Source organism: Rissa tridactyla, chromosome 13, assembly GCF_028500815.1.
Source record: "Rissa tridactyla isolate bRisTri1 chromosome 13, bRisTri1.patW.cur.20221130, whole genome shotgun sequence".
NCBI classification, from domain to species: Eukaryota; Metazoa; Chordata; class Aves; order Charadriiformes; family Laridae; genus Rissa; species Rissa tridactyla.
The window spans coordinates 17157135-17182319 of NC_071478.1; the positions used below are offsets into that span (position 1 = coordinate 17157135).

The 25185-nt window shown below is 56.3% G+C and overlaps 2 protein-coding genes across 6 annotated transcripts in view; one reads left to right on the plus strand and one right to left on the minus strand.

Annotated features, from left to right (window-relative positions):
• Window positions 1-2376: 2376 nt before the first annotated feature.
• LOC128917117 (apelin receptor A-like) lies at window positions 2377-3368 on the plus strand. Its single transcript, XM_054219741.1, is given in 3 exon segments — window positions 2377-2933; window positions 2936-3190; window positions 3193-3368. Coding segments are annotated over 3 exon segments (954 nt in total). The 5' UTR covers window positions 2377-2410.
• Window positions 3369-11674: 8306 nt separating this feature from the next.
• The window catches only part of MORC2 (MORC family CW-type zinc finger 2), a 58921-nt gene continuing 45410 nt past the window's right edge, over window positions 11675-25185 (minus strand). For all 5 annotated transcript variants that reach the window (XM_054219667.1, XM_054219671.1, XM_054219670.1 and 2 more), the window contains 10 exons: window positions 18294-18426; window positions 17865-17939; window positions 17372-17761; window positions 16828-16971; window positions 16680-16734; window positions 15763-15904; window positions 15223-15414; window positions 15036-15129; window positions 12904-13092; window positions 11675-11994 (listed from right to left, as the gene is read on the minus strand). In XM_054219667.1, the coding sequence (XP_054075642.1) occupies window positions 11926-11994; window positions 12904-13092; window positions 15036-15129; window positions 15223-15414; window positions 15763-15904; window positions 16680-16734; window positions 16828-16971; window positions 17372-17761; window positions 17865-17939; window positions 18294-18426 (1483 nt within the window). In that variant the 3' untranslated portion in view covers window positions 11675-11925. The remainder of the gene's footprint in view (window positions 11995-12903; window positions 13093-15035; window positions 15130-15222; window positions 15415-15762; window positions 15905-16679; window positions 16735-16827; window positions 16972-17371; window positions 17762-17864; window positions 17940-18293; window positions 18427-25185) is intronic.

Consider the following 25185-nt stretch of genomic DNA (forward strand, 5'->3'; position numbering starts at 1 on the left):
CCTCTCTGCTGGGCTGGTTTCCTACAGATCACGGTCTCTGTATTTCAGAGAAATTTTCTTTCTTTTCCTTTCCTCCTCTCAGACGCACCATAAAAACATCCTTGTTCGAGGGGAGCCTTGCAGAAGACACTTCCCCCTGTGTTGGTCTCAGGGTGGCAGGTGGCCAGCTGCGGCGCTGCCAGGAGCAGGCAGGGAGTGCTGGGCTGTGGTGGGCTGCTCGCTCCCAGCAGAGGTTTTTGCCTGGCTGGGAGGGGAGCGGTTCTTGTCCCACAGCGGGAACTGGGCGAGCTGAACCCTGGACCACAGCCAGTAAGTACCTGGGAGCCAGGCAAGAGGGCCTCTCTGGGCAGCAGGGACCTTTCTGGGTCTTCCTCATCCTCTGTGCTGTGTGCCTTCCCTCAGCCTCAGCTGCCATGCTGCAGGAAGCTGGGGGTCACAGGAGGGGTGCCCCACAGCTTGGGAGTGGGCAGTGGTGTCTGTCCTGGGGCGCTGCGGGTGGTCAGGACACGTTGGTGCCACTGAGGGTATTCTGGAGCTGTGCTGCACACGCTCGCAGGAAGGCTCCCGGAGCCCTCGTCGCTGCAGAGTGATGAGGTTGACCCTCGGAGAAGACGGGGAGCTTTGATGGGCGCCGGGAGGTGGTGCTTCAAGGATGCGAAGGGTTTCGCACTGCCCCAGCCCTGCTGCCCAGGGCAGGGTTGTGTTGTTTCCAGGTGCGATTCACTGTCCCCGACACAGCCTGGCTGCAGGTGGGGTCCCCAGGTGGGGCTTGAGGCACCCCATAGAGCCAGGCGTGGGCGGGGGGCTCGTCTGGCCAGGCGGCTGGGGGAGGGGGCTCTCCTGCTGCGGCTGGGAACTGTTTTGCCATTAGCTCTGTTGCAAGTGCCCGGCCCCGCAGAGCTGCTGGGGCTCTTGGCTGAGCGCTCCCTGTCCCCCTGCGCTGGTTGTGGCTGAACTGAAAGCGCCACCTTGACAGGGGGTGGCTTTTTGCTGCTCGAAGAATGACAGGTGATTCCCGAAAGCCACTATCTCTGCTGGGTGACACACACAGAGGGTGGGTGGCATCACCTGCTTGCTCCTGCGGCTGTGTGCCATCCTCTCGGGAGGCCTGAGATGGCATTTGGAGGAACCAGAGCTGTGCCGTGGGTCTGCCTCACACCATGGCTGTGTAAGTCCCCACAAGATGGAGGCTGAGTCTTCTGGAGGACGCGGACTGTGCCGCTGGCCCCAGCGGGCTCCACCAGCCAGAGCACCCTTGCACCCTTCCCCTAGGTCAGCTCCCAGCTGCTGCCTCCTCACCGGAGGTGCTGCACAGGCGGCAGGTCAGTGGGTTTCAGCGTGAACTGGAAGCTGGAGAAGAGACTCCAAGTTCATCTGATGCAAGAAATCAGCTTGTCCCTGAACTTGTCCCGTGGGCTGGTCCCCCTCCTCGCGCCAAAACCACCCCTCTGCGATGGTTCCCCAGAATGGCCAGGGACTGGGGGGTGGGATGGGTGGTCTGGTCTTGCTGGTTCAGATGGCGATTGAGGAAGCTTTGTATGTCTACTGCCAGGTTTTACTAGAAAAGAAACTAGAACAACTTCCCCTTTCAGGCAGAATAATAAGGTGAACGGGACCGCAGCAAATCTCCCCATGCCTGCGCTGTGCAGAGGGAGAGATTCCTCTCGCCATCCTGCTCACGTGCTTTCCGGTGGCAGAACCTCCCCAGAGGGGTCTAGGACCAGGCAGGGATATTTTCCACTGCCAGCAGTCCCTGCTGCGGTCTTGAAGCTCTTCACTCTATGCACTCGTGGTGTTCCAATACAAGTATGTAGCTTACACTTTCTCAGCTACTTGTTACTAATCTTTTCCTAGTTACGGGCAACGCGATGACCTGGACATGCTGGAGAAGTGGGCCCATGTGAATCTCATGAAGTTAAAAAAAGCCAAATGCAGGGTCCTGCGCCTGGGTCGGGGCATTCGCTGGTATCAATACAGGCTGGGGATGGATGGATGGATTGACAGTTGCCCTGAGGAGAAAGGCTTGGGGGTACTGGTGGGTGAAAAATTGGAAATGAGCTGGCAATGTGCACTGGCAGCCCCGAAAGCCAACCGCATCCTGGGCCACATCAGAACAAGCGTGGGCAGCAGGGCGAGGGGGGGGGATTCTGCCCCTCTGCTCCACTCTGAGGAGACCCCACCTGGAGTCCAGCCCTGGAGCCCCCGGCACCAGACAGACACGGACCTGTTAGAGCAGGTCCAGCTGCGGGATGCGCAGATGCTGCGAGGCACCCTCGGGCCGGGGGGCGAGGCGGGGGGGGGGAAGTGTGGCGCCGGGGCGGAGCGAGGGTCCCGGGGCCGCCCCGGGGCGGGGGTGGCGGCGGGGCCGACGGCCCCCTTATAGCGGCGCGGCGGGGCGCGGGGGGCGGCCATGGAGTACGCGGGGGCGGAGTGTTACTGCTGCGGGGAGGAGACGGCGGGCAACGGGCCGGGGGAGGCGTGCGAGTGGCAGGCGGACCGGGAGGCGTCCTTCTCGCTGCTGCCGCTGCTCTACCTGCTGGTCTTCGCCCTGGGGCTGTCGGGCAACGCTCTGGTGCCGCTGACGGTGTGGCGCGGCCCGCGGGGGCGGTGCCGCTCGGCCGACGCCTACATCGGCAACCTGGCGCCGGCCGACCTGGCCTTGGTGGCCACGCTGCCGCTCTGGGCCGCCTCCACGGCGCTGCGCTTCCGCTGGCCCTTCGGCGCGGCGCTCTGCGAGCCCGGCAGCTGCCTGGGGCTGCTCGGCACGTTCGCCTCCGCCTTCTGCTTCGGCGGCCTCAGCGCCCAGCGCTGCCGCCCCGCCGCCCCGCCGCCGCCGCTCCCCCCCCGCGCCGGGCCGGGCCCGCTGGCCGCGCTCTGGGCGGCGGCGTTGCTGCTGCGGGAGGCGCGGCGGGGGCCGCGCAACCGGACGCTGTGCTCAGCCTGGGCGGCACGGCGCTGGGCTTCACCGCCCCGCTGCTGCTCGTGGCCGTCTGCTGCTGCTGCGTGGCCGGCGCCGTCCGCCGGCACCTCCGGCGGCGGCTGCTGCGGCTGATGGCGGCGCTGGTGGCCGTCCTCGCCGGCTGCTGGCTGCCTTTCCACCTGCTCAAGAGCCTCTTCGCGTTGGCGGCCGCCGGGCTGCTGGGGCTGCCCTGCGCGCTGCTGGGGCTCATCGCCCGCCTGCACCCCTACGCTCCTGCCCGGCGCACCGCAACAGCTGCCTCAACCCGCTGCTCTGCGCCTTCCTCGACGGCCGCTTCCGCGCCCGCTGCCGCCTGCCGCTGGGGCCGCGCCGCTCGCCCGCCGCCTGCCCCACGCTCAGCGGCCCCCCGCAGCGCTCCGAGCTGCCCCCGGCCACCACCAAGCTCTAGGGCCCGCGCCCCCCCGCAATAAACGCCCTTTCCGCTGCCGGAGCCCGCTGCCTTCTTCCCGCTGCTCCGCTGGGCGCGGGAGGGCGGCCACCGGCGGGGCTGGGGCCCGGCGCCCTCGGCCTCGCACCGCCCCCCTTTTCCCCGCCTTGTCCCTCCTGTGCGGCGCCGGGACTCCCCGCGGGGCTCCGGCCGGGACCGCCGGTTTGCCGGCCCGGGGGCAGCCCCTGCGCCGCCAGCCCCAGGCCCGGTCGTCCGTCGCCGCCGCCGCCTGGGGACGTGCCTCCCCTCCAGCGGTGCTGCCGGCGGCGACGGGGCTCTGGCACGGCCGCTGTCACCTTTACGAGCCCCCGCTCTCACGGTCGCCCGGGCAGCGGTCCCCTCTGCCCAGCTTGCCTTCGGGGCCCAGCCAACGTGCGTACAGCCACGTCTGGAGGCTGCTCGGCTCCTTCCCGGAGAGAAGCTTCGTGAGGGTTGTCCCAGGCAGCTGGGTGGGGGCACGGGGGTGCTGCATCCTCTGGGCACGGTTTTCCCAGAGGGTCCCTGTGGTCCGCTGGACCCGGCGCGCTGGGACCTGGGCGTGTTTGGCTTGAGCTCAGGTGAGCCAAGTCTTTTCCCCAGGCACAATCTGGTGCTGGAGGGGTCCTCTAGGAAAACCCTTCCCAAATCCAAGGGGTGATGCCCGGGCCCCTGGGTGTCTGCCTGCTGTGCTGATGCCGGGCAGGCAGCACAGGTCTTTGGAGCATTGCATTGGGTAGAAGAGCTACCCGTCCCACACTGCTGTCGGCGGGAGCCTGTACTACTTTGGGCTGTGGTGGTATTTCTGGAACACTGCAGATGTGTCACCCCTTCCTGCCCGGCAATGGGCAGCCCTTCCGTGGAGTCTAATGACCGCCTCTGAGTGAGCTTCTCAAGCTGCCGATAGTGCCGCTGCGGGAGCTGGGACGGGGCCAGCTAAGGCTCGTGGCGGGGACACCACCCCACCAGAGAAGTTGCGCTAGAGCCAGCTGGGTCTGAGCTGAGCAGGTGCCGCGCTTGGCAGTGCTGCACGTGTGGGTGGATGCGCTTTCCTCCTCCTCCTCCCCCAGCTCTGCAAATCCTGCTGGGTTTTTTGCTGTCTTGTCTCGGCATCCACACATACCTCTGCGGGCGCAGCCTGCCCAGCCCGTACTGAACTGAGCCTCGCGCAGTCGCGTAGAGCGACAGGCTGGCTGCCTCGGAGCCACATGTGCAGGGGGACAGAGTACCACCAGGCAGCACAGACGTAGGTAGGAGGTCCTCAGGCCCACGGGTCGTGAGACGTCTGGACAGGACACCAGGGCAGCGTAACACCGGCTGTAGGCAGTGTACCCCCAGGCACCTGGTGAAGAGTCCCTCCCTGCTGCCGCCCCTCCGTGCCCATGCCAGCCCAGGGCAGCAGCACCAAACTGGGGCAGGCTCGTCACGCTCCATAGCCTCCTGATGCTCTTCCTTCCCCTTCAGCTCAACCGCGCATCTCTACCGAACCAACGGCGTGACAAAAAATGGCAAATCCTGCCCATCTCTCCTTCTGGGCAGTGCCTGCCCTTGCCCAAACCTTGCTTCCGTAGGGCTGCGGACTTCTTTTTCCCTGTGAAATGTCCCCAAACCAGAACATTTGGGACACCTGCCAGGGCGGCCACAGACATGGCTCCAGGTTGCATGAGGGGAACATGAATCCCAGTAAGGAGGGCCCTTGAGGAAGGGCTGAGGGTGCGGAGGAAATCGCAGGAGGGGCAAGCACCCACCACAGCCCCCTTCCTCTGCAGAAGCGCAGCAGAGAGGAGATGGCAACAACGGGGCTGGCAGGTGGGAGCCATCCTACCACAGGCACCACTTTCCCTGGAGGGAAGGCTGGGAAAAAGGGAACCGTTCACGGCCCCGCTGCCCCGGGAGTGACCTTACATCTGTGCCAGTCACCCGCTCTGTCCCCTGGAAGCCCCACTGTTTGTGTCCCACCCCAGCACAAGACGTGCTTGCTGTCCTCCAGCCCCGGCCTCGGGGCACCTGCCCCACACCAGCCCCGTGGGCTGCAGGGCCTCATCCTGTGCTCCAGGGACAGAGTGGGCTCTGCCGTCACCCTCACCACCCTCTGGGGCTTCCCCCAGTGAAAGGTCGGAGCGATGCTCAGGGCCAGAGCCCGTGCGGAGGTGACCAGGGCTGGCCCCGCTGCAGCCATCACAGCCCCTGCCCTGGGTGAAGCCATGTGAGACCCATCTGTCCTCCAGGCTGGTGGCCACACAGCCCCTGAGCGTTGGCGGGTCAGGTGTGGGGTGAGCATGGGGACAGGCTGGGGCCATACGAGGAGTAGCCACGCCAGCCAGGGCATACGCCTTCCCTGCTCTGGGGTGCAAGCCCCTGGGCAGAGGAGGAGCAGACAGCTCTGCATCCTTCTAGGGTTTCTGCTCCATGTGCATCCGCTGCTTTGCATTTGGAAGATGCATCCAGAGCATCTGTGCTCCTGCTGCCTGTGGGCGCTGCTGCAAAACCAGCTCTCAAAGCTCAGGCTCTCTGGGCAACGGCTGATTTGGACCTACAGCGCGCTGCAGGATGGGTTTGGGGGGGACTGCGAGGTGGGAGGCTGGTGCTGCCCACGCAATGGGGCAGAGCAGCGCTCCTCTCCAGCTAGCGCGGTGCCTGAAGGCGGGCGAGCAGCTCTGAGGAGTGGAGGGCTACCAGGAGCAGACAGTGCTGAGGCCATGGCCCCATCTGAGCCGAAGGACAGCAAGGCAAGAGCAGGACCCAGGAGGAGCAGTTGGGAGCTGGGCCCCAAGGTACCCAGAGCCCCGGCCCGGCTGCACGAGTAGGAACAGAGCTCCCCCCTGCACCGAGCGCTCGGTCACATCCTCTCCATCCCGCTGCGGCCACCTCCCCCGGCACCCCGGAGGGACATCCCTGTTCCACAGTACTCCAGGAGGGAGCTGGGCTGACGGTGGCGGGGGGGATGTGAGAAACCTCCTGTGGTCGCGCTCAGGTGCTGCAGAGCGGAAGAGGATTTAAGAAAAAAAACAGCCCACCCTGCCACAGCAGTGTGTCTGGGCAGCGGCTTGTGCCGGGCAGGCTCAGGAGGGGCAGAGACAAGAGAGGGGAAACAAGGGCACATGGAAGTCCCAGTGGCCTAGAGCCGGCACCTGCCCCCCGGCACCATGGTGCCGCACTCAGCACCACCGCTGCGCCCCGGCAGCTCCTCTCCGGGCTGGGCAGGGGATGCCCAGCTGCCCGCAGGGCCCAGGACAAGTTGCCGCCCACCTCTGCCAGCACTGACAAGGGCCACACTGTGCGGGCAGCCCCGAGCGCTGCCGCGCCTTGGCCCGGTGCTGTCTGCGGCGCTGAGCGCCGGCCTTCGCTGCTGCGGGGAGCCAGCAGCTGACCCTTTCAGGGCGAGGGGAGCCGCGTCCAGGCAGCTGCAGCGGGAGCTGGAGGCTGGCAGGAAAGGGAAGACTTTATCCCCTTGTCTCCTGAAGAACCGCGTCGGAGCCAACAAAGGCAGGGTAGGGGTGCCCTGGCAGGGGCCGGGGATGCCTCCCCCGCCAGGGGATGTTTCCCTGGAGACAGGGCAGCACCAGGGGCTGTTGCCTCCATGCGCGTCCTGTGTTCCCAGGTGCTGGCAGCTCCCGCACACACAAAGAGGCGCTTGATGAGCCGGTGGCAGTGCCCTCGCTTGAGGGGTCCCGCCGTGCAGACCATGCCCAGCAGCCGAGCCGGCAGCTTCACCTCAGCCTGGCCGAATGGGGCCCGGGGGAGGCAGACAGGGAATGGCCCTGGTGCCAGAGCCACACTGGGCGAGGTGGGCACGAGGCCACCAGACCTGCAGCGCCACAGCTGCCCGCGCCCTTCCTTGGCGAGCAAAACCAAAGCCACGCACTTGGACGTCAGAGAGGGATGCAGGCAGCAGGAGCCAGCGTGGTGGCCCCTGCCTGGCTTCTCGCGGCAGGTTTGAAGCAGCAGCGTGCGGAGCCCACGCCATCACCTGCGCCCACAGCACAGGCGCAGCCGGGCACCCAGCGCCGGGCACGGCAATGCTGCCGGCGGCAGCACAGCACCCCCACCACGAGCTGGGGGCGGCCACAGCTTCCCAGAATGAAGGGACAGAGAAAACGAGGGCTGTGGGCTCGGGGCACCATGCAAACACCCTGGGCTGGTACCCACCCTTCCAGGCTGAGCCAAGGCTTCTGTGGGGTTTTTTTTGTTTTGGTGTTTTTTTGGTTTTTTTTTTTTTCCTGCCCACAACACTGGGAATCAGGCTCGTCCTTTCCCAGAGAGCAAGGGGCTCTGCAGCGCCGTGCTCCTGCCGTACTGACACGACTCACCAGGTCCCTCCCCGCTCAGAGGCTTTGCTCAGTGTCCAAGTAACAGCAGCCTTGGAAGGGCCTCCACAGCCCCAGCCCCTGCCCTCCTCCGGGGCAGCCAGCGCGGTGGCACCCGCGGTGGGGGGCTCCCACCAGGCTGAGGGGACGCTGAATTTCTCCCTGCGGCCCAGGGAGAAGAGGGAGCGTTTCAGGGCTTGGAGCGGCCCAAAGTGCCTGGTTTCTGCACACGCTGAAAGGACGGGGCAGGACACGCAGCCTGGGCTCCCAGGCGTCCCCAGGAACCTGGTCTCTCCTTGCACCAATGTGGTCGGTGCCCAGAGGCGTCCAGGCGTCCCAAAGGTGCTGAAGAGCTTTCTTGGAGCCTTCCCTCCAGCGCAGGCTTAGAGGAGGGTCTCCTCTGCTCCTGCCGTGCAGCTGCAGCTTTGCTGATGAGAAAGGGGACAGCAAGATCATCCAAGAGTTACCCGCCTGGTCTCATCCCACACAGCGGGCACTGGTCGAGTTCCTGCTCGAGGAAGAGCAGCAATACACAACCCTTGAAAGACATGCAGGCCGGACCGTGTCTCTCACACCCGGAGAGGGACTGGTTGCCACCAGTTCAGGTGTTCTTGTTCCGATACCGTCGCTGGTGATAGAGCAGCCTCGAAGAGCACGAAAGGACACGAACACAGCTGGGGGGGAAGGTCCCTCAGGCCTTACTGGTCCCGAGTTAAAAAGAACACCTGGGTCCCTCCTGACTGCAATAACGTCGCTGAGTCCGAAATGCTTTGGGAGCGGCTGGGTTAGAGATCTGCCGGGTCTAGCTGCACAGAAGGAAGCCTTGAGACATCGTACCCTCGAGCAGAGTAGATGGGGAGAGATGCTAGAAGAAGCGAGTTTGGCGAGAACAGGAGTCGCAGACTAAGCCAAAAGACGAACTGAGTGTGCGCGAAGGCCGAGCCCAACCAGCGGACACGGGGAGGAAGACTATGGACGACCAGCAGAGGGCCCTGGAAGACCAGCAACGGACAGGGATGCGCATGCCTCAAGGACGTTTACATATATTCATGAGTTCTAGGGGATAGTATGAACGAATACGTGAACCATTTCTGGGAAATGCAATGAATCCGTATATTCCGATTGCTTATAACCTTTGTAGTTGAGCAACTTGGGGCGCACACGAGGCGGAGTGATCCCCTGTGCGCCCAGCGCTGCCATAAAGAACGCCTGCTTTGACACTCCAAAATTGAGTCTTGGACAGTCCTTAATCGCCGCCTCACGGTATCAGTTCTAGTCTGCAGGAGAAGCCAGGCAAATCCGTAGGAGGTGGAGGATCGCTTGGGTTCCAGGGTAAGGCTGGCATTTCAGCAAGGGAAGAGCAAGGACGGTGACGGTCCTGCTGACAGGACCCCCCAAGGCCGGGCCCTGCAGCAGGCGAGAAGCTGAGGCAAAGCTGGCCTGGGACAATAATCATCACAAGACACAAAAGTTTATGTTAAAAAAATTATTTTCCTGCCTCAATATTAAATACATAAACTAGCAACCTTACCAACAGAAACGTGTACGCTATGAAGTGTCCAGGTAGACAGCTGTAGGAGGAATTTCCAAAACAGATGACTATAATGATAGGCATAAAGGAGGGACTTAAGGTGCCCTTCTGCAGAGAGGGGACGTTGTACAAGATGCAACTTGGGGACTTCTTAGCGTTTCTGCCGTAAGACACAGCTGGAAGCAGAGACGAAGACCGAGGGAACTGCGCACGGATGTGGTACCAACAGTCTGAACGGTGGCACGGAGGTCTGACTGCCAAGGCCGCAGCAGGCGAGATTTTCAGCAGGCAGCTGTAACGGCCCCCGGAGCTGCAGCAGGGACACCCTCGCCAGGCGCAAGGGAGGAACGCGCTCACTGGGGAGGTGCGCGAGGCAGAAAAGCGCTGCAACCTCCACCCTTGAAGATTTTAAGCACTCCAACGGAAAAGGCCCCGAGCGACGTGACGCGGCTTTTGAGCACGCCTTGCTTGGCACAGGTTGGTTACACGACCTCCAGAGGTAATTTTGTTCCTACGTTTTTTAAAGCTGTTACTAAAACCTCGTGTTACACACAGGTCCACTTGACAAGGTTACCAAAAAAAGTCAAACTGAAGCAGAGAAGGACTACCTGGAAGGTTCCAAGAATGAAACACGTGTTTTATTGGCACTTAAAGAAGTTCTTGGATTGCTTTCCCTAGCAAAATGGAAGTTTAGAGAGGACACATCAATTGTACTGATCAAAGTAATTCCAGGGAAGAAATGTAACTCAAAACAAAAAAAAAAACTTGGTACAAGATCAAAAAAATGCCATAAAACCCCCCCCAAAGCTACAACTGGAAACGGTAAGCTTCCAGAGAACCGAGGGGAAAAAACTGAGTAACACCTTCGTAAGAGGAGAGCAGCAGGAGGGGATCAGACTGTGTAAGGACGCTCAAGAAACGCGTAAGAGCTACTTGGCCTCTGGGTGTTACAAATCAAAGCCTGGGAGACGCAGCATCTCCGAACTGTATTTTAACGAAATCTGGCTCTTTAGACTTTGTGCTGTCCCTGCGTGGAAAGCACAAAGATTTCTTCTTTCGCCTTAATATAAAACCCCAGCTTCTACAGAAGGATGGTTTTAATCGGAAGCACCGGCGTGCCAGCACAATTGACAAAACCTCCAGTGGGTGTAAGGAACGGAGGAGACTGGTGGAGTTTGCTCCTACGTTTAAGGAACGCAGCCCGTCTCTCCGGGAAGGCGTACGGGGACAGGGGGGATGCTCCTTACCTTCGTTTATACTGGGGTGTCCGGGCCCAGACCCTGAATGAAAGCAGCTGGTCTCGCTGCGTGCTGTTACAAGGACCTGGAATTCAGGTAATAAGCAAAAGTCTCCCCCCTGTCCTGCGGTATGTAGAACTTGGGAGTTCTCCAGGACTACAAACCATTAATGCTTAAGATTTTTTTTCTGTGCAACAGATGTTTAATTTGGAATATTTTTTGCAAAACATCTATTACACTTTTAGCTGTCCAAAGAACCCCAACGGTCCATTTCATTTGATGTTCCTGAAGGCGGGCGCCTCTTGGTCACGCTCTATTTCTTCAACCCGCCGGGCTGTAGAGGATTGCAGTTTTCTGAGCACCCAGTTCACGGACCCCTTGTCCCAGCAGACCTGAGAAGCCGGCTAGCCAGCGGACTCAACCCGAGTCACCTTGGCCACAGGTGGTCTGCCAGGAGCTGTGGTGCAGCCTCCAGCTGGGAGGACGGAAGAAAGGAATTGTCCTTGCTGCTGACCCGGGGCCAGGTGTGACTCAGCGATGCAATGCTCCAAATTCCAGCACTCTAAAGAAAAAAAAAATTACCTGGAAGAGCAAGTTGATCAAAGCAATGCAAACTTGAGGGAGTGACAACAGACCAGAGGGTCACTTTATTTTCAGCTGGTCGAGGAGTTCTTCTGCCGTTGCAATTACGTCTCAGAGAAACAGCAGCAAAAGTGTGCAATAAGGTGACTCCTAGAAAAGAATCTGAACTCCAGCTTTCTCCCTCTGATGATCACAACCCCCTGTGAGCAGCCTAGGAGGCCATCCTCTTCCAAAAGGATCCTCAGCCTCTGAATGTTAGCACGGTGACAACTCACCTCATATTCGGGAACCTCACTGCACGGGCGAATGCCAATCCCGTACACTCAACCCTCACAAACCACCGAGACTTCATCCCCTCTGCTCGCCCTCCCCCGTGTCGCTCAAATTCCTGACTTGCATTTCTCTAGCGCAAGTTCAGTGTCTTCCAAGTCTAAGTCCTGACCTCCTCTTCCGTAACTCAAGGCTTATTTTTAAGTTGCTGCCAGGTTCTTACTTGAGGCAACTTGCTAGGTGGGATGTTCTGGTCTTCCAGGTCGAGCGTGTGAACGTACCCTAGATGCAAAGAGGGTACCCACACCTTTACCTCACTAAAAGCACACAGCAACCCTCCCATCATATCAGGCACAGTCCCTATTTCTTTTAAAAATAAATATTTATAAAGGAAGAGATTCAGAGAACTACAATGTTAAAAATTTTCCTGCCAACAGCACAAATGTCTTTTTCATGTGAAGTCACAAGAACAAGTTGTACACCAAGACAACGTAAGTACTGTCTAAAAACCCTCTCTCCTCATCGGCTGCCAGAGTCCTCCGCTGCAGGAACCCACATCTCCCATCGCAGCAACCAGCTCTTCTGCGCTTCCCTCGGACTCATCCTGGGTCTGCTCAATCTCCTTTCGTGATCAAGTCCTCGATATACGCATCCAGTTCATCATCTGTATTAATATCAATGTCCTGAAACCAAAAGCACAAGGAATACCAGTGAAACGTGAATCTGGAAGAAGAGGGCCAGAAGGGGCAAGGCCGAGCAGCACGGCACGCCCTGCAGCATCCGTCCCGGTCAGCCTTTACGCCCCGACTTCCAGCACTCTCCAGCCGCTGACATCCGCTGGGAACGCGCCACCAGCTTCACTTTTCAGAGCCTAATGGACAACGCCTGGAAACCAGTCGGCACTTGATGCTCGAACAATAGATTTACTGTGCCGATCAGGGTCAAGTCAGGGGTTTTTTATAGCTTTAACACACATCTTCCCGGCAGGGAGCAACTGCCGTCATCTGCTTTCAGCAGTTTTTCCATTGAGTCGTCTTAATTTTATTTGAAGTAGTTTTTTTTATTTAAAGTTCACTTATTTAAAGCTTTTATTTAAATATTTATTTCCTATTTTAATTTAATAGCATAACTGATAAATAGATTTCAACATAATTTTTTTTCTTTGAGGTATTATTTGTTTAAAGCTTTGCATTTGTATGCACGGGGTTCAGAACCTAGCACCACCTTTCTGCCCAAGAACGGGCCAGGAATTCCCCGCAGAACACCACCTACGCCCAGGGAAATTCTCCCGCAGCCCCGCGTGTCACAGCGGAAACCAGAAAACAAACGGGAGCTGTGCACTACGAAAAATCCATCCGTGAAAAGTAACACTCGCCAGGACCCCCGAGGCCTGGATCCCAAAACATGGGCAGTGACACAGCCGTGCGCTCAGCTGCTTCCGATGGTCCGAGCCCAAGTTGCACACAACTGGGAAAGAGCTGAAGCCCAGTTAAATGCTGGACTAAAACATCTCAAGTGCCTCTAAAGGCCCGGGCCAGGGGAAGGTTGCCACTCGTGGGGCAGCTCTGCTTTCGTAGCCCTTCCTCACTCACCTCCTGCACTTTCTGCAGAAGGGCCACGATGTTAGTCCTCAGCTTCTGCAGTTTCTCCTCTGTTTCCTTCAGCTTCCTCTCCGCGTTGCGGAGGTTTTCTTCACAGGCTTTGGCCCGGGTGTCGGCGCGGGTCTGATATGAATTGCACAGGTTCTGCAGACCTACCTCGTACTGTTTGAAATATTCTTTCTGTAGAAGACAAAATGCAAGAAACGACACGTTACAAAGAAGCACCGAGCATCAAGAAAGCCCCGGCACTCGTGGCCTGTAGAAGAGTCCAGCCACCAGCACGCTGCGACTGAACACCGCCAGCCCGACAGCGCGCCCCCGCACCCCGGCCTGCAGGCAGTGCTACGCTCGCATTTACATTTGATTTGCCTACTGCAGGCGGCACAAAAATCACACGGGTTTTTACATTCCTCAAAGACCAGAACTGCAACAAAAGCTGCCTGAACTCAGATTAAGGATGCAGCATGTTTTAAAAAGCCCCAAACCACAGTTATGCTGTAGAAAGATCTGACAGCCTCTGTACGCAGTGAGTTTCCTTATTATAGATCACCCAGACAGCACAGCTTATTCCTGTGAGGTGGGAACATCTACACCTGCGGAAAACTCCAGACAAGACCAACACGTCCTGCGGAAGCTGCAGGACCGGTAACTCAAGCAGACGCCTGAATTAACGTAGAGAAAAGAGGGAGAGATGGCCTTCACTGCGAGTGAAGGAGCAGGGCACTTTGAGGACTACAAAATCACGGAATCTTCAGAGTTGGAAGGGACCTCCAGAGATCCAACTCCCCTGCTAGAGCAGGATTGCCTAAAGCACATCCCTCAGGGCTGCATCCAGGTGGGTCTTGAAAATCTCCAGAGAAGGGGACTCCACAACCTCCCTGGGCAGCCTGTTCCAGTGTTCTGTCACCCTCACTGTAAAGAAGTTTTTCCGTGTATTTGAACGGAACTTCCTATGTTCTAGCTTGTGCCCATTGCCCCTTGTCCTGCCGCTGGGAACCATTGAAAAGAGCCTGGCTCCGTCCTCCTTAAACCCACCCTTTAGGTACTTGTAAACATTAATCAGGTCCCCCCTCAACCTTCTCTTCTCCAGGCTAAAGAGTCCCAGCTCTTTCAGCCTTTCCTCATAAGGGAGGTGCTCCAGTCCCATAATCATCTTGGTTGCCCTACGCTGGACTCGCTCCAGTAGTTCCCTGTCCCTCTTGAACTGGGGAGCCCAAAACTGGACACAGTACTCCAGTTGTGGCCTCACCGGTGCAGAGTAGAGGGGGAGAATGACCTCCCTCGACCTACTGGCCACAGTCTTCCCTATACAGCCCAGGATGCCATTGGCCTTCTTGGCGACAAGGGCACACTGCTGGCTCATGGATAATTTGCTGTCTACCAGGACCCCCAGGTCCTTCTCCTCAGAGCTGCTGAAAAAAAGCAGTAGCTTTTGTCATTTGGTCATCTGTAGGTGACACAAGCCACCTACAGATGCCCCCTGAGAAGCTCTTCCTTTGTGGTATGTCAAAGAAGAGAGAAGCCAGAGGAGCCAGTACCATCTCTCTGCGTTTCAGCCCGCATTGGCCCTTCCAACAGCAGCACGCAGATACTGGTGCAAGCTCAGCTCCATCTGTTCCTCACTCAAATAAACGGAGCCCACACCAAGAGCCTGAAGATGAACAGCTGACTCACAGGCAGTCATTCTGCTCACCTGGAGAAGCGTGAGAGGCTTGGCTACCGCGTTCTCCCCCATTTTCAAGATTGCATCCGCCTCAGTTAGGTTCGTAAGGCTGGGGGCAAAACGAACAGGTATACCCACATCCTATTTTCACAAGCCTGTAACCTGGCCTCTCTTTTTTAAAAGCTTAACAGCAATGGACTAAAGGTTAAGATAGCAGCAGCCAGCGGCTTTCCCACAGAGGTGTATGGTAATTAAAAAAAATCCTCAGATGACTGTCAAAGGACCTAAGGCATATTTCAGAGGCTCTCATTCTTTTTCTCAGCTACGTCAGTCTGCTGCGGATCCAAAGAACCCTTTGCAGAGCGCGATCTTGCATCAACAGGATGCACCCTTGCCATAAAAGTGGAATGCGTGCGGGGGAAAAACCCCAAACTTAGTTTTCTAGAAATACTGAACTCACCAAAGGAAACGCCAACAACCCTTCTGAGCTCATTGAACTCAGCTCCTTCTTGGAGATAGGAAAATTCGGAGGTAAGAAGTACCGCAAACAATTTCTGTGCAGGAAAGAAAAACAAAGCCAGAACTGGGAGTTTGAAAGACTAAAGCGGTCAGACTGCAGCCGCCCGCAAGAACCGCAGTGAACCCACCGAAGCATCTGAACTAGCAAGTCTACTGTCTCTTGGCCGCTGCTGGGACCGGTGGTGTCTGGCTCAATTCTGACACAGTCTGAGGTAGAAGGTTCAGCTCCAACAACCTCCTCTTCCTGCTGTGTGTCTGGAGCCTGGTACTCAGGAGAGGGAGGCTTCATCAACCTCACATCCTCACTGCCCTTCTCTACCCTGGAAAAAAAAGATATTAAGGGAAAGTCAGATTTATTTTTTTTCTACATTGGCCACACCTGAAACGCTGTTACCAGCTTCATCAGAACCTGCACCCAGCTGTCACCCTGAGACCTCTAGATGAGCACAACAGCTGCCTCCACAGGAGCACCACGCCAAAGCAATGGGCAGACTGTGTGGAGCCTGTCACGCTCATTCCTTATGAAGCAGCCGGACAGTCCTGAGCACACAAACGCTCCCTGACACGGCAAAGCAACACACTCCTCTCAGCATCTATGGAAGTAAAATGGGTGTCTGTCTCCTGAAAGCAGAACAAGCCCCCAAAATTCAGTAGCTGGAGATAGTTACCAGCGATCCCTTGGTGTGGTGTCTGTAGGAACGTAATCGAACTTCACCTTCCAGCGTACTGCCTGCTTGCCCATCTCCACAGCCGTGACACGGCCTGTGAACCACTCCTTGTTCACACGCACCTCCACGTGCAGCCCTTTATCTGCAAGGAGGACGACAGCAAAGATGTTTGCAAACACTCCGATGCCAGAGAGCACATTCTGCTCGAGCTCTAGAGAAGACAGACGCCCTCAGTGGGGAGCAAACCCTAAACCTGTGACAATCCCTTCAAATGGTACGTAAACCATAAAAACACTACTGCCGTACAGTTCAACTCCTACTCGGAAACGTTTAAGATGCAAGCAAATTATATGGCATTTTCAGACAGACGGTTTCTCCCGTTCTCCAGGCTGTCTGACACGGGCCTTCCAGGTAGGACAATTTGCTGCGTATTCCTAGTGGGTCACTCTCCAGACAGCTCCTTGGGAACAAGCTGAAGAAATGCCCTGCTCTGGCAGGTACAATGTCGTCCTGGCTACCGTCTTTCCTGGGGGTCTCTCGGCCCTTCTCCTCTCACGGCAGCGCAGCAGGTCTCCATTTCGCAGCTAACGTAGCTCCACTTTCCATTCGGTTACGAAGGGCGAGCACAACATCAGCCCACACCACCCAGCCAAGCATCACACCCGTAAACGTGACGCAGCCCTCAGCTTACAGACCTTCCCATGCCACAATCGCCTCTTGTCTCATCAAGGCGTTCCTGACCAAAGTGTTTAATGCGAGTTAGAGTCATCTCAGGGTTTTGGGACCCAAATTTACGCTAATTTTTATTTTAAAAAGCTCATTAATGAAATCACACATTTAACCAGCAAGTCTAGTTCTGCAGCAGTCCTTTTCCACTGTGTCAGATACCAGAGGCAGTTCAAGGGTTCATTTCTCACCTTTCTGAGCTTTCTTCAGTTCTGCCAGCTCTTCTTCCCCAGCGCTGTCTGTGAGCTGTGAGCAGAGAGAGCTCGGATTAGCTGCCTCCCAACCAAATTAGAAACACTTGACAAATACCTTCTTGCTGGGGAAACCAGTGCACTCTACCTCTACCACCACCTCACTGGAATCCTTCCTCTCTTCTTTCACTGCCACGAATTTGCCCCGTTTTGTCTTCTCCTTCTTGTACTCCCCCTCCTCCTCAGACCCATCCTCTGTGTTGTTCAAGGTCCTCTTCCGAGTGGTGGAGGCCTGTCGGGAGAGCAAACAAGCTTTAGCTACAATTCCAGCACGCTACCAATCAAAAACCTTCCTTCGGCCAAGTTAAGAAAAAAATGCTCAGCATCCAGTATTTAGTTTGATAGTTCATTAGCTTTCCTGGAAGGTTTTAGCAGGTGCTACGTGATCATGCAGACGCTCACCTCACCACTCCAGTTTTGTTTTTTTTCCCTGGGAAAACACCCTAGTCTAACAGGAAAGAGATGAAACAAGTCTTCACGAGGGGTGTAGAACGGCATCCTAGCCCAGAAGTAAAGCAAAAGTTATCTTGTCCTGCGCGGGGTCTACGGTGCAAACCCCACGCGACAGAGCGAGACAGCCTCCGCAGAAAAGCGGGTCAGGAGCTGACAGTTGTTATCCCACCAGGTCTCACCTGCGGGGATTTGACAGTGGCAGATTTCTTTAGTGCTGGCATCTTGGCAGCTTTTGGACTGGATGTCTCACGTGAGCTTTTGGGGTTCTGCACGACAGAAGAGGGCGTTTTCGTCGTTGTACTTGGTTTGGCGAGAGTTCTTAAAGCGCTGTTAGACTTTGCAGCTGTCACAGTGTGCTGGCACGTCCTGGAAGTGCTGGCCTCCTCCTTGGAGAGGACGCTTGCCAGTTTGGGAGTGCTGATATTCGTCCAAGCCGAAGAGCTCTTTTTCAGGTGACTGACGGACTTGGGAAGAGGCGGAGGTAGCGGTGGTCTGCTGGGAGCGTTCTTGATTACATCAGGTAAAGGAGGAGATCGCGGGCGCTGAGGTCGGGTCTGTGGCTGGGTGCTCTGAAACAAATGAGGGTACAGAAAGGACAGAAGGGTTGGGCACTGCTTGTCAGAGCAGCTAGGGATGGCACGAACGAGTACAAGCCTACGGTAGCCCATTTACCTCCCCCGCAGGCCGCGTGGACGCTTCCAGAGGCAGTTTCTTTAAGTCAGCTTGAGATCGAATCGGAGTGGTTTTCTATTTAATAAATAAATAAATAAATCAGAAAGGCCATCTTTAAAAGCCATCAGGGCCTATCTAAACCCACCCCAGCAAACAGTCTTCCAGTTTAAGATAAACAACTCTAAGAAGGTGTGCTCTGTATCCTTCAAGAGACACCCCTCCATCTGAACACCGGCAGTCGCTCCCATTTTCCTAGCAGAAAGTGAAATGCAAGCTGAGATGCTTGCTTTCTGTTATTAAAAAAAACCTCTCCCCCATGAAGGAGTGTGGCTGGCATCAGAGGCCGAGACAGACGCGGCTCGGCATCAGCCATTTGCACTAGGAGATCTCTCAGACCTGCTGGGCTTAGCTGGAGACCTCCAGATTTACCTGCAGAGCTTCCAGCTTTTCCTGCTGCTGGCGGATTTTCTCTGACAGTTGTTTCTGCTTTTCCTCCTGTGATTTCAAGTCTTTTTTCAGAGTTCCCAGTGGTACCTTCTGCTTCTGCTCTGCAGCTTCACACCTGGCACAAAGGGAACGCAAGACAACCTCACCACCGACAGCAGGACCTGCACTGTCCCCATATCCCATCCCGAATGCAGCAGTAAAACTGCTTTTCTTTCCACAGTAGCCCCAATCTCAAACCCAGTTCTATTAAACCTGTCCTTATCTCAACCTACGAGGTCTTTTCCTCTCCCCTCCTTTTCTCCCTACCCGACTGGGGCAGGGAGAGCGAGCAAGGCTCGCGGCGAGGTCCTAGTTGCTGTCTGGGGTTAAACCACAACAGGATCAAAAGCATAGTTGTTAAAAACCAAGCTATTTATGCTGGGAATTACCAATTCAGAGCCCGGGAGCTAAACAAAGCTCAGGAACAGCTGCGACTGGTTGTCTATGCTGTTTCTGTACTCCGGACTTCTACAGCAGTTTTCTCTCCTATCAACTTCTGTCTTCAGACCAGTTCCTCTTTTTGCAGACTTCCTTTCCATTTAGAAAGGAAAGCTTATTACTAGTAACCTGTGACTAAGCCATTGTTTACGTGAACAGAAGATGCACTTCGCCTTGCCGCCCAAGGCCACAAAGTTTTCCTTTGCAATATCCTTTAACTATCTGCTTTTCTCATCCTATTCAGCTTACGGCCTCTAACACAGTGGCGAGCGTCCATCCTGCTCCCTCAGGCCCCCTCAGATGCAGAACCCCAGCAGAGTCCTTGAGAGAGGAGGAAACCGCAGGCAGGAAATAGAGGGAAGCGGATTGGCATCACCTGCAAACTTGCGGCTGAGCAGCTGGCCGGCAGGAGCACCGCCAGGAGGGAGAGGGGACGGGGGGCTCCCAGGCTCATTTCCCCTCACAGAGCCGGGTCACGGGGAGACGCACCAGGATCAGTCCCTGCAGGGCAAAGTCATGCAGAACGACGCGAGCCAGGAAAGCAGCAGTACCACCACAACCCTTGCACGACACGAGAGATCCAGCCGACTCCTGCTCTGCGTCGGAGCCAAGCTGATCGAAACTTCCCGAAAGTTTGAGTCTTACAGATAAAGGGAGGACCCCAGCGCCAAGAGGCTGATGAGAGATGATTTATTTTATCAAGATCACTGATCCTGAATCTGCCAACTGGTGGGACACCCCCTAGTGTGCAAGACACACGCTGTGATCAGCTTGGTCAGTGGAAAGGAGCAAAAGCAGCAGTTTCTCCATCAGCCTCTTCTCAGCTGAAGCCCTGCAGGGGAGTTTTTCAGAGAGCGATTACTTCCTCGGCCCAGAAACATCTGTCATAACCGCAAAATGCCTGCTTGACACCAAAGCCGCAATTCCCAAAGATAAAGGTGAACAAGTGGCACCACACACAGGTTTCCCAGCAGAGAAATGCCATCTCCTGTGCCACGCACTGAGGCTCCAAACATTAGGCTGTATCTCACAGCGCAAGAAAGTACGAAAGCACCTGTTAGTTCTGCCGTTGCAAAAGAACTGAGACTACTCACGACATTCCAAGCCACAGATTGCATCGCTAGAGGCGGCAGGTCAGAAAAAAAGGAATTGTCTTTGATGTCAGAACAGTCTGCAACTTCATCACCAAGGCTTTGGCGATGTTCAAGGCGCTGAGACAGAGAGTCATCTTCAGCTGGCGTCTCAACCACGAGTCCAAACGCCATTTAGGACCCAACTGGATTTTAGGTAGGAAAAGGGAGGAGAGCGAGCCTGACACTGAAGTGACAGACACGCTGCCTTCTCTGTGACAAAGTGAGCAATGGGGCTGCTTAGCGTTGACCCTAACATAGACCGTGGCATCGGAAGGGGTGACTGCTTTAACATGACAGAGATGGGGAAGGGCGTCCAGCTCCCATGATCCGGGACAACGCGCCACCAGCAGGAACTGAGGTGTAGGTGGACAAATCAGAAGGGCTCAGTGCCAATAGCAGACACAGTGCAGGCAGACAATGCCAATGTAGCCAAAACCACCACGCGCTCTTCTGACGCCAGGAGAGCGCCTGGTCATCAGCTCTGACAGTGCTTCATCTTCAACTTGTCTGGATGAGATTCTTCACAGACCCTCATGGTGCACAAGCTTGAAGTCCCCCACCCATGGTGGCAACAACGATGCTTCCCAAATCCTCAGCCCTCCCTCAGACAGTACAAATACCCGGGGTGGAACAGCTGGGGCACGAGATCAAGGCACAGAGCTGAAGGTGTGCAAAGCCATGGCGCAAAGGCACAGCAGGAAACATCAGGCCGTAGAGCACTTGGAAGGGAAGTTCAGAAATGCAGTGACTGCGAGGAAGTCCTGCTGTCCTGCTTTCTACTGGCACCAAGCAAGCCAGAGGAGTGCTAGTGCTACTTCTGCAGGAAACCTTCTGCCTCCTGTTAAAGGACACAACCGCGCTCACTCTTGCAAAGTGCTGTAGCCCTACTCAATCCAAAAATCTTCTACAGTTATTTCTCCTCCCATAGTAAGGCTCCTGAGGTCCCTTTTGAAGAAGCCAAAATGACCAGAAGTTTGGATCGCCCGTCCAAAGCGCTTCACCTGCCCTTTCCCACCTCCCCGCAAGGGGAACGTGGGATACCACCACGCGTGCGCACGCTGCGGAAGCACTCTAACTCGCTCCCAACCAACGTCCCAACATGGCCTCACAGAAAATGCAGCCAAACTCCTCCAAATTTTCAAGCTACTGCAAATACAAAAATTTAAATTCTTTCATTAGTAAAATCAAGTTCCTGTTAGGCTACATGATAAAAACGCCTGTCTGCACACGCACAAACCAGCACCAAGAGAACGGCAGGTAGGGGAATCTGAGCAACACCCCTCCCTGGCTACTCCCAGGCCATCCTAGGAGCCACCAGCCCATCCAAGGCCCATTTCCACAAGCCCAGAGGCCCAAAGGCAGCTCAGAGAATGCTAATTAGGTACTTAGAGGAACAGATACCCGGTTTGGGCTCCTGCCAGGGCTGTCTCAGGGCAGCCTCAGCCCCAGCGCCCAGTCAGTCAGAGCAGCTCATCGAAGCAGTTTTGGACCGATGGGAGGAATCAAAAGCAGGTAAAAGACGGGACGGAGATGATTTGGGGAGGAACAAATGTGGGAAAACAGAAATGAAATGGCTAAAAAGGGCCGGTTCTACATAAACAGCTGGCTGATCAGTACACTTGTCTTTGTACTAAACTCCCCGTTTAACTCTCCTTCTGGGCGAAGGGGTCTATTCTGCACGCACACGCGTGTATGGGGGTCTGAGTACCGGCAGCTGGAGTGGGGTCACTGCTCACAGGGGTGCCTGCGTGCCACCAGCTGCAGTGACCGCAGGTGTGCACACGAACATGTGATTCACAGCATGTGTCGGGCCAGACAGGCCACCAAGGACGTAGCCTGGGAGCAAGGGAAGAGGGCGGTGAAGGGATGAGCCCGCAGGAGCTGACTCCTGGAGGGAGCAGGGAGTCCTGCCCGACTGCTGGAGGTGGGTATGGGAGTGTAGGCAGAGCTGTGGGTGCCTCGAGGCAGGAGAAGAAAACATCTCTTACAGTAGGCTATAAATGGTTTTGTTTTGACCATGCTGATAGCAGTGAAGAGTTGGACAGCCCCATCTCTGTAATCTGGAAACAACTCGACAGGCAGGAGGAATGGGCCGACAGGAACCTTCTGAAGTTCAGTAGAGACGAGTCTGAAGTCCTGCCACCGGGAAGGAGCAGTCCCTTGAATGAAACAGTGTGGGCACTGCCTGGCAGGGAGCAGCTCTGCTGTGAAGGTCCTGGTGAGCAGCAAGCTGAGCATGAGCCAGCCCTGGCAGCAAATGCGCCAGGAGCACCTGGGCTGTATAAACAGGGAAGAGCACAGATCCAGATCCGCCATGGGATGGAGAGCGTGCCCAAGGTGAGACAGGGGGAGGTCTGTGGTGTGCATGGGTTACCTGTGTCCTGTACCCACCAACCCCCTCAGGGCTCATCTATCCCAGTGCAAGTAACCAGAGGGACGGGATCCAGGGGCCAGATACGCCCATGATTATTTCCACCAGTGGTCCTTCACCCTAATCAGCCAAGAGGGAAAAGGATGAGGCTACTGGTGCGGTTTGCGTGAGCGCTGTGCGCATCCGCCTGCGCTGACCTGCGTGGCCTGACGGGCATACACGCATGGTCTACCTGTGTTTGTGTGTGTCTACCAGCGACACCTTCCCAGCCTTGCTCCCGCTTCCAGCTAGGGGGCTGGAGCTGTGGCAGCTTCTTCTGGGGCTCGCAGGCTTGTCCCTGCCCCAGCAGGGTAGTCAGGGGACATCCTCAGCACAGCCACGCTCGTCGTAGCTCTGCACCAAGGCACAAATACGTGGAGCGACAGGGAAGGTAGCGTCGGTACCCTTCCAGTGACAGGTGCCAAAAGGAAGAAGCCAGAAAAAAATCAATACTTTCCAAATATCAACATCAACACTTCTTTGTAGCCTTTGCAACCACAGATGCTGAAATTCTTATTCCAATTAAAAGTCACCACCTGAACTGTCCTTAAGCACTTTAAGCCCTGAATTAAAGCTGAGCAGCTTCCCTTGTTACACAATTAAGAACCAGCTTCTAGCAGTGTCTCTCTTCATAGAGAAGCAGCCTAGAGCAATCATTTTCTTCATTCAAATAAATTACTAGATCCTACCTAAATTGTGTAACTATGAAGCACACCGCTGGCGAATGACCTGACGTGCTGCTCGCTCAAGTGTGCGAAACGTCACTCTCGGGCTCACTGCAGCTCGGGGGTGTTGCTGCAGTTTGCGCGTCCAATGGGCTGCAGCTACAGCAGCAACCAAGACCCTTGCAAAGACCCCACTGCGCACGCAGCGCTGCCAGCCCGCGCTTACGACCATTCTTCAAGTCCTGTCTAAGCTATCTACATGAAAATTAACATGCATAAAACTAAGGCTACAATCATATTTCCAGTGCAGAAAAACCTTAAAGGAACTCAATTTAACCAAATCGCTGGTTGAGGTCAGAGGGGTCCCTGCAGGTCACCTGGTCCAATCCCCTGCTCAGGTACGGCCACTTGGAACTGCTTGGTTGCCCAGGACGACGTCCTAGAACACCTCCAGGATGGCGACTGCACAACCCCCTGGGCACCCTGTGCCAGGGCTCAGTCACCTTCACAGGGAAAATGTGTTTCCTGATGTTCAGAGGGAATCTCCTGCGTTCCGGTTTGTGCCCACGGCCTCTGGTCCAACCACTGGACACCGCTGGGAAGAGCCAGGCTCCGTCCTCTCTGCAGCCTGCCTTCAGGTATTTATATACATGGATGAGATCCCCTCGAGCCTTCTCTGCTCCAGGCTGGACAGTGTGTCCTGGTGCCTGGGATTGTTCCTCTCCAAGGACAGGACTTTGTGCTTCCTCTGGTTGAAACTCATGAGGTTCCTGTTGGCCCATTTCTCCAGCCTGTCCAGGTTCCTCTGGATGGATGTGCAACCCTCTGGAGTATCAGCCACCCCTCCCAGCTTAGTCCCATCTACAGACTTGTGAAGGGTGCACTCTGCAGTCTGTATATTGCACAAATGCCCACCAACGTGTTGGCTCCATATACACACATCACTACTTTTTCACTGACTGTGAGCACAGCTAAGGGTACAGAATTACTGCCTGTCCCTCCAGTCTTCTCAAAGAAGAGATGACCAGAAAAAAAAAAATATACGTGCAGATAAGGCATGCTGCAGAAAACTCTCTGTATTAACTGGTGACAGGATGCGGGGAAGGCAGAGTTACTGAATGCCGCCTTTGCTTTGGTCTTTACTGCTCAGGCCAGCCCTCAGGAGTCCCAGACTTTGGAGAAAGTAACAGGGAGAGTCTGGACAAAGGAAGACTTCCCCTTGGTTGAGGAGAACCAAGTTAGAGATCAATTAAGTAAATTGGATATCCACAAGTCCATGGGAGCTGATGGGATGCACCCAAGAGGGATGAAGGAGCTGGCGGAAGTCGTTGCTGGGCAGCTCTCCATCATCTCTGAAAGGTCCTGGAGAAGAGGCGAGGTGCCTGAGGACTGGAGGAAAGCCAACGTCACTCCAGTCTTCAGAAAGGGCAAGAAGGAAGACCCAGGAAACTACAGGCTGGTCACCCTCACCTCCACCCCTGGAAAGATGATGGAACAGCTCGTTCTGGGCGTCATCTCAAGGCATGTGGAGGAAAAGAAAGCTATCGGAAGCAGGCAACACAGATTCACCAAGAGAAAATGATGTCTGACCAGTCTGACAGCCTTCTATGACGGCATAACTGGATGGACAGACGAGGGGAGGGCAGTGGGTGGTGTCTACCTTGACTTCAGCGAGGTGTTCAACACGGTCTCCTACAGCATCCTCATGGGGAAGCTTAGGAAGCGTGGGTTGGATGAAGGGACAGTGGGGTGCATTGAAAACGGAGAAATTCAACCAGGGCAAGTGCAGGGTGCTGCACCTGGGGAGGAATAACCCCCCACACCAGGACAGGGTGGGGGTGACCCGCTGGAGGGCAGCTCTGTGGAAAGAGACCTGGGAGTCCCGGGGGACAACGGGATGCCCACGAGCCAGCAGTGGGCCCTGGTGGCCAAGGAGGCCAATGGCATCCTGCGGGGCATCAAGAAGAGCGTGGCCAGCAGGTGAGCAGGTGGCGGGAGGTCATCCTCCCCCTCTGCTCTGCCCTGGGGAGGCCACACCTGGAGCACTGGGTCCAGTTCTGGGCTCCCCGGTTCCAGAGGGACAGGGAACTGCTGGAGAGGGGACAGCAAAGGGCTACCAAGATGCTGAGGGGATGGAGCATCTCTCTTGTGAAGAAAGGCTGAGGGATTTGGGTCTCTTCAGTCTGGAA